Source organism: Microchirus variegatus, assembly GCF_963457635.1.
Source record: "Microchirus variegatus genome assembly, chromosome: 6".
In the NCBI taxonomy this organism is placed as follows: domain Eukaryota; kingdom Metazoa; phylum Chordata; class Actinopteri; order Pleuronectiformes; family Soleidae; genus Microchirus; species Microchirus variegatus.
The window spans coordinates 32,652,496-32,663,206 of NC_139807.1; the positions used below are offsets into that span (position 1 = coordinate 32,652,496).

General features: G+C 42.1%; 1 protein-coding gene across 1 annotated transcript in view; it reads left to right on the forward strand.

The window, feature by feature from the left end:
- cpne7 (copine VII) overlaps positions 1 to 10,711 on the forward strand; it is a gene marked incomplete at both ends in the record, with an annotated part of 39,275 nt that overhangs the window by 20,846 nt on the left and 7,718 nt on the right. The window contains 2 exons of the mRNA XM_083890915.1: positions 888 to 947; positions 1,637 to 1,770. Coding sequence (XP_083747041.1) covers positions 888 to 947; positions 1,637 to 1,770 — 194 coding nt within the window. The remainder of the gene's footprint in view (positions 1 to 887; positions 948 to 1,636; positions 1,771 to 10,711) is intronic.

The following is a 10,711-nucleotide window of genomic DNA, read 5'->3' on the forward strand; positions in this document are numbered from 1 at the left end:
AAGGTTCCTCCTGCCCTTGTAGAAGGACCCTTTTGAAACCCTTATTTCCTTATTTAGGAAAACCCTTTATTCAGGAAAGGGGTATTAAAGGATTCTCTGGATCAAAATGGTTCTTACTGGAACCATTAGTGTTACCAAGAACCCTTGAAAAACCCTTTCTTCGGTAAAGGGTTTTTTCAGAAGTGAACGGTTCCCGGTGGAACCTTTATAAAAGGGTTCCATCAGGGAACCCATTTGGAGGGTTCCACCTGGAACCCTTTTAAACCCTTTATTCAGGAAAGGGGTTTTAAAGGGTTCTCTGGATCAAAATGGTTCTTACTGGAACCATTAGTGTTACAAAGAACCCTTTTCAGAAGCAAATGGTTCCAGGTAGAACCTCAGCCCTTGTAAAAGGACCCTTTTGGAACCCTTATTTCCTTATTCAGGAAAAGCCTTTTTTCAGGAAAGGGGTTTTAAAGGGTTCTCTGGATCAAAATGGTTATTACTGGAACCATTAGTGTTACCAAGAACCCTTGAAAAACAGAAAAAATGATTTTTCAGAAGCAAATGGTTCCAGGTAGAACCTCAGCCCTTGTAGAAGAACCCTTTTGGAACCCTTATTTCTAAGAGTGTATAGTGGAACGCTGTCGTTGTGCTTCAGCCTTGCCTCCATCAATCGTGACGTAAACTGAATCACTTCCTGTGTGCAGCACGGAAACATCATATTCAGAAACACAGCTGTACCTGTAATCCACATTTATTCATATTTAAAAGTTTAAATCACTATTTACAGCCTGGAGTTTCCACTGCTTTGACGACAGATAAATAACGAGACCTTTTCACGTCACCAGATTGTTTTATTCGCTCTGAGGTTCTGCCTTAACGTGAATATTCTGTGTTTCATGCAGCTCCACAGAGTCTATTCCTTCTTGGATTACATCATGGGAGGATGCCAGATTCACTTTACAGTAAGTTTGAGTTAGGAGTTTTAATTAAGTTTCACTGAGCTTCTAACTGCAGCGGCTATGAATTACTGCTCTCAGGTTCCCTGTATATGATGTTTTGTTTAGGAGTGTTTGCTTATAAAACGGAACTCGCTGCCAGTTCTTATGCAATAAATGCATCTTTTTTTTATTATTATTATTATTATTTTTATTATTGTGAAGCACAACACAATCTTTTTTAATCATCAAAGAATTCCCTGGTGGTGTTTTTGTCTGCATGCACAGTTTCTGTGATTTTTATATTGTAGGCAGCAGGAATAAAATGCTAACCTGACTCAACCGCTGCCCTTTGGTGTGGCCTCTGCAGCGCTGCCTCTCCATGCTGTGAATATTAATGGCCCGAGTGCTGCTGCTGTGATACATGCAGCTCCTCTTTGCTCTGAAATAGCTGCTCGCTCGTTCGCTCGGATTTTTTAAAAGTGTACGGAAGCCACCGGTGCTTCAGCAGCACGTGGGTGTAACGAGTGCAAGCTCCTGCCTCCGATGAGATAATGTATGCTGCCATTAGGAATGTTCCCCGACTCGCTCGCAAAAAGAACATCTCACGATATCATAATGAGCAGACAAATGATAGTCTTTGCACAAAACTTGAGGAGTCGAAAATAAAGTTGAGCTCGTATCACATTGTTCCTTCTTCTTCTTCTTTCCTTCAGGTCGCCATTGACTTCACGGCCTCCAACGGAGACCCGAGGAACAGCTGCTCTCTGCACTACATCAACCCGTACCAGCCCAACGAGTACCTGAAGGCTCTGATCGCAGTGGGCGAGATCTGTCAGGACTACGACAGGTCGGTCTGGGCTTTTTTTCTCTCTTTGTTGCACACAGTGTGGGTTCTTTTTTTTTTTGTCTGTGCCTTCTTCTTGTGAAGCAGAGCTGCACGTTAGCGAGGTGATGAATGCACCGCGTGGATCCCAAATGCATGAGACGGGAGGCGAGAGGAATGATTCAAGAGCTTTTTATTGTTCCTCTTGCAAAGAAACTCTGCCACAAAGACACAGCAGCTCTTCGTTTATCGAAGGTAGAAAAGTAAAGCATAACTTAGCACTGAGCTAACAATGGGCAGAATGAGCCAGACAGAATTGGGCTACGTTTACACTAGCATGAGTATTTTTGAAAACACGGAGACTTTCCCCATTGCGTTTGTGCCTTTCGTTTACACACAAACAGCGATTTCGCCCCTGAAAACGATTCTTTCTAAAAACTCTGGCAAAAGTGGAGATTTAGGAAAACTCCGTTTTTGGAGAAAAACAGAGTTTAAGGCAATCTACGCTCCAAACAGAGGCGTAGCTTGTGAACAGGCAAGGGCAGGCAACTGCTTGGGGCCCCGAGCTGATAGGGGGCCCCCCCCCCGACACTCGGAGAGCCTGAGGGCTGTTTTTACTGAAATGTGCAGTGAGCAGCCGCCTCCCCGTCCCCCTTAAACAACAATGACATCTCAGTAGTAAACCCCCCTAAAGGGGCCCCACCTCACTTTAACCTGTGTGAAGTTATCGTTGTGCAAGTTGGAAAATGAAGAGGATTATTTACAGTGTGATGCATATCTTTTTTACTCAGTTTATATATGTTTTTTTCAGTTATTTACAGTATTTTATTGTTCTATAGTTTTATATTGTGACATACTTCCCATGTTATTTCATTCATTTTGAAAAAAAAATATTTTGAAATCATACATTTTCCGTTGGTGTCAGATTAGTTGTAACGTAATGGTGATGAACACTGGTTGGAAGGAAGGGCCCCCTGGGAATTTTTGCCTAGGGCCCCTACAGACTCTAGAATCGCCTCTGGCTCCAAAAATGCAACCTTTTTAAATTTTTTACATGTTTGCATTTGCAAAAACAGCTCCTGTATTACGTAGAGGAGCAGAGACGTATTAGCGCTCGGAGTTCAGCAATTTAAGAACTTTTTCTACGGTTTTGGGTCAGAGGTCAGTCGTTCTTGTTGTTGTTGTCGATGAGGATTCTGATTGGCTTGTATGGCTTTCTCCTTCTTCCTACACTGCCGCCCGCATGCTTGGCGTAGTTATGACGGCTCTGGACAGCATATTTATGCGGGTCAATGTCAACGGAAACTTTTCGGAAAACGACGACGATGTGTGCACAAATCAACACAATTACAAATATCTACTTGATGAATGACTTCTACAGAGAACTACTGGGTGCAGTACCATAAGATGTCTGCAGGTGGAGCCCCCAGAGCAAAACGTGTGTGAAACACCAGGGCTGGAAAACGTGTGTTTGTACCAAATTGCAGAGCTCTGTTAAATTCATAGCTGTATGTTTACAACCTCAGGAAGTGATTTGAATGAAAACAAAGTGAGGACCAGCTAAAATGTCCTCACTTCGTAAAAATGACCTCACTTTGTTGGTTAAAAACCCCTCACTGGTCCTCACTGTAGGACTGTAATAGAACTTTTGCAGAGCTAAAACAGGACAGATGATGCTGCTGCTGCATGTTATATTTGTGCTCACTAGTTTGTCACACAGTGCACTGAAGTGAACTTTTGACCAGCAGCTCCTCCATCGCCAATTTATCTCTTCACAGAAAATGGATTCTGTATCTGAAACCTCTCTCTCTCTCTCGTTACTCGCCTCTCGTTGTCCAACAAGCGGCAAAACGACGTGCAGCGACAACGCGGACGTCCTTCATCATCTGCATTGTGTCGGCGGCGCTAAATCAAATTGAATCGGCGCGCTAAAGCCGCATTCTGCACGCGATAAACTGTTTGTGTCGAGGAAAATCAGAGCAATCAAACCGAGGCGTCCGCGGTCATTACTCACGTACGAGGCTAATCCGGGCGGCTGCAGATGACGCGCGGTAACGCTGCAATCGACTGACACAGTCAGTGGACACACTCCTCTGTGAGTCGCTAATGACGGGCGCGAGGTTTGACAAAAATATTCATGAATTTCTGTCTTTAATAAGGCATGGACAAGGGCGACACGTTGACCTTGATATCAATCAGCTACGGGGATTGAAATCCTGTGCACACGTCAGTTTCTCTGTCACATTTAGACTTGGACGCAACAAATAACACAATAAAAATGCAATATTTGCTACAGTTTGCAGTCAATCTGTTGATTATATCACATTTTCTTTTTTATAAGAGATCACTTGTTGCTACAATACCGTTCAAAAGTTTGGGCTCACTTAGAAACGTCCTTATTTTTGAAGGAAAAGCTCTTTTTTTTCAATGAATATAACATGAAATTAATCATAAATACACTCTATACATTGTTAATGTGGTAAAAACGTCTGGTTTTTAATGGAATATGTACATAGGTGTATAGAGGCACATTTGCCGTGTTCTAATGGTACATTGTGTTTGCTAATGGCGTTAGAAGACTATTGGACGATTAGAAAACCCTGGTTTTTCTCCGTCCTCGTAAACGCCAAATCACGAATGTGATTGAAATCTGACAAGTCCAGGGTATTTGTGTTCAGGTGAACGTCGGTACACACATCCACACACTGGCAAAACTACCCAGATGTAGCAGAGCTAGCTGGCGGCTGTTTGTCGGGTGATTCGAGAGCGTTCCGAGAGGCGCTCGGCGGGTAGCCGCTCGCTAGCTACGTTAGCTAGCTGCTTTCATAAATCGTCACTTATTTTCTGACATTAGTGTTCAAAGCTCAGCGGTCCTTTGGATGTGTATCAAACCAACACATTTCAACATTGTAACGCGCTCATTTGCGAAAAATATATTACAACGAAAATGTTCCTCGGCAGATGTGGCCGCCATCTTTGTTGAAAAATATCAGCCGGCTCTCTGAATTCGCAAAGCATCATGGGTAATTTCATCCTCCACTTCTTTTAAAGCCCGCATCAGAGCTCAGTACATTTTGAGGGTTTATTATAAGGGGAAAATCGCATTTCCCCTTGCTCCCCCTACAGGTGAACGCGATTGGGGCGGGGCCTAAAAGAGTAAAAACACATCTGTTATAATGACCCACACACACACATAGACATATGTTATTGTGTGTTTTAACGTGCTCCTCACAGTGTTGGCTGCGTCTTTTCTCCTGTAGATAAGTCAGTGATAGAGTTTCCCTCTCAGCAGCTGCTGTAGCCTCTGGTCCTCACACTTTAGCTCGTCGCCCCGAGCGAACACATGCGGGCGACGGCTGCGAGGACGGCAAACGCACTTCACAAACAAGTGGGAGGCTTTATTGTCGCTGGCGAGACGACAGAGGAGGTGCAGCGTGGAGTCTGCCTCAAGAATCATTAAAAAACAGTTTGAGTTATTATTATTATTCGAGGAGAACGATACTTCTGTGTCTCTGTGGCTGAGGTCATTATCCAGAACTGAGTGAGTGAGAGTTATTGCAGGTGTGCAGCTTTTTTTTACTTCCTTATCATTTGGGAAATTATTCATGTTCTTCTTCTTTCTTTTCATCTGTGGAAACTAAGCCAGATGAGGATTAACTGTGTGACTTGTTATTTATGCAGATCCTCCTGCCTGGATAATTACAGGATCCAGGAGGAGATAACACCGGAGAGTGAAAAACCAGCAGCTCATTGTTGCTGCTGCACCTTTTTTTTCTTTACTGTTTTCATGTTTATAGCTCAGAGCGTCACACACGGAAACACACGGCGACTGAAAGTGTAGGCAGTCCCTACTCCGCTCTCAGCTCGTGAAAACGTGGGCAGGCAAAACCTTTTAGCCTTTAGTGAATAAAGGTGATGTGGGATTGTGTGGAGTCCTTGCAGAGGAGTGATGAGCTTGTGTCTGTGTGGGCAGAGGTTTTTACCGAACGCTGCGATTGCAGCAGCCACATCTCCCTGCAGGCTCCTCACATCCTCACACTGAGCTCAGGGTTTGGGGGAACATGACTTGACAGTCGTCGTATCAGTCTGCTCTGTGAGCTGAAGGTGCTGCGTTACGTCTCCACATCTGTGGGGAACGATTATGCCAAAGACTTTATTATTATAAAGGCTCCAAGGAACAATTTATTATCAAAGATTGGAGAGTGAAGAGTCTGGAGGAGAACAATTTGTTTTCACGAGAAAACACGTCATGAATTTTTCTTCCTTTATTACAACGCTGATAAAACAACAAATACATCGTTTTTATACAATAGTTTTGCCTCCATACTACACCCATTATCAGTGTGCGAAATACACTGATTAGGGGGTTAGACCTCCTGAAAGCCTCAAAGGTAAAATTTGAGGGGAGTCTAAACTAGGGCTGGTCGATTAATTGTATTTTATTCATGATTTCGATTTTGGCTTCTCACGATCATAAAAACATTATAATCGAAGAAAAACGATTAATGCGCCGCACGGCGCGGCGTGTATGTAAATTCCTATGCTCGTAAAACACCTTGAATGCACCCGTGTTACGTGCAGCTGCAGCAAGTGTGGAAATATTTTTTTTTTTTTTTTCATATATTTTGGAAATTCGAGATCTCGAGTTTCCCAAAACATTTAAAAAAAAAAAAAATGTTTTCAAAATATTTTTTTCATATTTTTTTGGGAAAATTTCCCAAAAATTATGAAAAAAAAGTTTTTTTTCAAAAAAAAGTTTTTCATATTTTTTTGGAAACTCGAGATCATGACTTTGAAAATCGTGATTTCGACAAAAAAAAAATCATCATATTTTATCATGATTTCAACATCAGTCAACAACCCATTAATGATCGGGACCCCCCCCCCCCCATTATTAATGGCTATTTCGCACACTGGTCCCATCTCCCATTTATTGCACAATACTGTTTCACCTCCCCAGGTGCCACACTGCAGTATTGGCCATCTTCCCTGTCAGATGTGGGCTTGTGTGTGGGTCTTTTCCACAGCGCTATTTGAAAAGCATTTCATTAAAACATTAAAAATACAAAATTACAAATAAAATAATTTACATTTTGTCTGGTTATAAAGGATAAGAAAACATGCAAATTGTATTATGTATGTAGATCATATATGTAAAACTGAAATGACAAAGACAAAAAAACATGGGTAACACGGGTGCATTCAAGGTGTTTTTCGAGCATAGGAATTTACATACACGCCACGCCATGCGGCGCATTAATCGTTTTTCTTCGATTATAATGTTTTTATGATCGTGAGAAGCCAAAATCTAAATCATGAATAACATTAAATGAATCGTCCAGCCCTAGTTTAGACCCCCCTCAAATTTGGCCTTTGAGGCTTTCAGGGGGTCTCGAGTGTTAATCAGGGGGGTCTAACCCAACCTCCCCCCCAGACCCCCCTGTATTTCACACAGTGCCCATAATGTGTTATTACAGATGTTATGTTTGGTGTATTATTACTAGAATGTATTTACAGGACTGTACATTTGCATAATGAGAGACAGAGATGGATACGTTCTCATATATCTTATCCTTTTATTTTTAAACCAAATGTGTGCTTTAAATGGCCTCATATATCATATTCAAGGATGTCTTTTTATTGCCTGCAGGCTGTTGTTGTTGTTGTTGTTGTATAATGACAATGGTAAGGGGAAAAGACACCGCATCCTTTTTATCTTTAAGTTCTCAGAGGACTTAGAGCAACTTTAACAGCAATTACTTTTATTATTACAGTAGAAAATCGACTAAACCCAAGTCCACTTCTCAGTCCCTGATATTCGCACTCATCAGAGTCGTTTTAAAGCGTCGTGAAGAAGCTTCAAATCCTCAATAATTAGCTCAAAGACAAACAACTCTCCAATCAACACAACAAAGAAATGATCACAAAGAAAAAGCCCTGCTGTAAAACTCTCTCTTTTTTTTTCTTTGATGCACGCGTGGAATGAATTTAACATGTTTTGTTTTTCAAACTTTGATTCTAAAGAACTGTCGACGTCGTTGTCGTGACGACACTGAGCTGCAGAGATTGCGTTTGTTTTGTCACGAATGAAACGCAGTTAATGCTCCGATAAAAGAGACGGACGAACAACAGACTTATCGTAAATCTACGTGTTTTAGTGGATTAAAGAAAACACAAAGTCTGAGCTGTTTCATGTGTATTTAATACACTGTATGCCCAAAGTATAAAATGGGTAAATTAAGGAATTAAGGATTTTCATTGTCTGCAAAAAGGCAGCTGAGACTCTACTGACTGCAATGATTGGTAGACGGCGGTAGGTGGCGCCACATGCCAAAGTTGTAATATGAACATTATTCTCTGTGACATATTAGGAGGATTTTATGGCCAGTTTCTATAGATTTATTACATAATGCACCTTTAAAAAATAACAACAAAGGTGTTTACGACATTTTGTTTGAACTTCCCTAACTTTCTCTGAAGTAATTATTCAAATAAGTGAATATAAGAACAGAAATACTTATGAAAATGAGTGGAAAATTATGCCCAGAAACTTTTTTGTGTAGGAAAACGCTGAACCAATATTTGGCTTTTAAGTTTATATGTAATTAGCATTATATTAAGAATTCTTGCCAACAAAAGAAAAACAACAACAAACTTTGTCCATATCACATTTAGTGACAGGCCTCTGCAAACTGGTGCGCCGCTGACTAAATGTAAAAGATAACATAAGATAATGGAACTATTTTTGATAGAAAGTCACAAAATTAACGACAGTATTATATAAAAATATATAAATACAGAGACGTCGTAACGATTTTTGATTGAATGAAATGCAGGGATTTGTTAGACCTGGGAGTCGTAGCAGCAGCATCAGCATCAGCAGCATCAGCAGCAGCAGCATCAGCAGCAGCAGCAGCAGCAGCAGCATTAGCAGCAGCAGCAGCATCATCAGCAGCAGCAGCATTCAGCATCAGCAGCAGCAGCAGCATCATCATCAGCAGCAGCAGCAGCATTTACAGCAGCAGCAGCATCAGCAGCAGCAGCATCAGCAGCAGCAGCATTAGCAGCAGCAGCAGCAGCAGCATTAAAGGCAGCATTAGCAGCAGCAGCAGCATTCAGCATCAGCAGCATTAGCAGCAGCATTCAGCATCAGCAGCATCAGCAGCAGCATTCAGCAGCAGCAGCAGCATTAGCAGCAGCAGCAGCAACAGCAGCAGCAACATTAAAGGCAGCATTAGCAGCAGCAGCAGCATTCAGCATCAGCAGCAGCATTCAGCAGCAGCAGCATTAGCAGCAGCAACAGCAGCAGCATTAGCAGCAGCAGCAGCATTCAGCATCAGCAGCAGCAGCAGCATTAGCAGCAGCAGCAGCAGCAGCAGCATTCAGCAGCAGCAGCATTCAGCAGCAGCAGCATCATCAGCAGCATCAGCAGCAGCAGCAGCAGCAGCATCAGCATCAGCAGCATCAGCATCAGCAGCAGCAGCAGGCGTGCAGTGGATGTTTTGTTCCAGATATGTGGAGCGTAAAAACGGAATGCTGCTTTATTTCTCACTCTGGGGACAGGAAGCAGATGTATCCCAGACAACCTGAAGCTCTCTGGATGATTAGCAGCACAGTAGTAGTAGTAGAAAATGTATTTTGGCCAAAGCAGTATTTTTGAAGTCAGACAGGAAGTGTAAAGATCTGACAACTGTGAGGTTATTTCATTCACTATCTTTGGTCTGGAGTGAAAGCTTCAGAGTCTGATCTTTAAGAGACACATTTAGAATCTACATCACAGTCAAAGAGACTGAAGATCCAAGTCCTTTATACCTCGATGTGTTCTTCACACATCAATATACTGACTTTGTCCATGTCTTCATGTGCTTGTAAAGGTCTGAGTCTGAGTTTTCTGTCTTTTATCTCAGTCTCAGGCTCAATCCACACATAACCTAACATTTAATGCTTTTTCCCCAAAAAGCGCTTGTGTGTGTGATTCACATATAACCTTTGATTCTGGGACATTCAGATGTGGATTTGTTCAGTTCAAATGCAAATACGTACGCGAGCGTAAAATGTCCATAACGACGATGCATGATGTGAGCATAATTGTGAAACCGAGCTACTGAGAGGATCACACGTGAATCTTAAACAGAAGAGGCCCCACGTCGGAGCCTTGGGGAACTCTGTGAGTCACGTTAGCCTGTTCAGACGTGAAAGTTAATCAGTGACGTGCTTTGATTTCATCAGATACAGACAGACAGAGAGACATGAGGCGATCTCTGGATCTCTGAAACACTTGATCCGTGTTTTATTGCATTTATTGTCTGACTCACTTTGAGACTCTTTGGGCCCAATTCCAATTCCTATCTTAACCCTCAAGCTCAACCCTTAATCTTAACTGGCCCTCAAATCCAAGGGTTATTTTGTCACTTAGAAATGGGACACCCCTTAAATGCAGATACGTCTTCAGACTGTAGGGGGCAGAATAACGCGAAAGCTGCGTCTAGTAAACCACACCGGCCGACTATTGACAAAAGATGGTCAAATAAAAATAAATGTTAGGCAACAATGACGTCAGTAATCCATAATATGGGCCTAAACTATGATCATTTTTATATCTCTATTAACAAAGAAAATACTTCATTTGTATCGCACTCGTTTCGCTGCTTTCGGCGCCATCTTTGTTATGTGAAAACACGCAATGCATTCTGGGTAGCCCTTGCTCCCAAGGGTGGTCTCTCAGAAAATCTCAACATTGAGGGCGATACAGCCCTTAAACTTGGCCTCAACTTAATTTTTCTGAGAATCAGGACAGCACTTGGACTAGAGGGAGAACATTTTTGAGATTGAGGGTTAAGAAAGGAATTGGAATTCACCCATTTTTCGTTTGTTCTGGATCAGATTTGACTGATGGGAGGTCTGTGCTGAGTCGTTGTAATGGAGAGATGTTGTAGTGAAAGATTAGTATTAGTATGAGCAACAC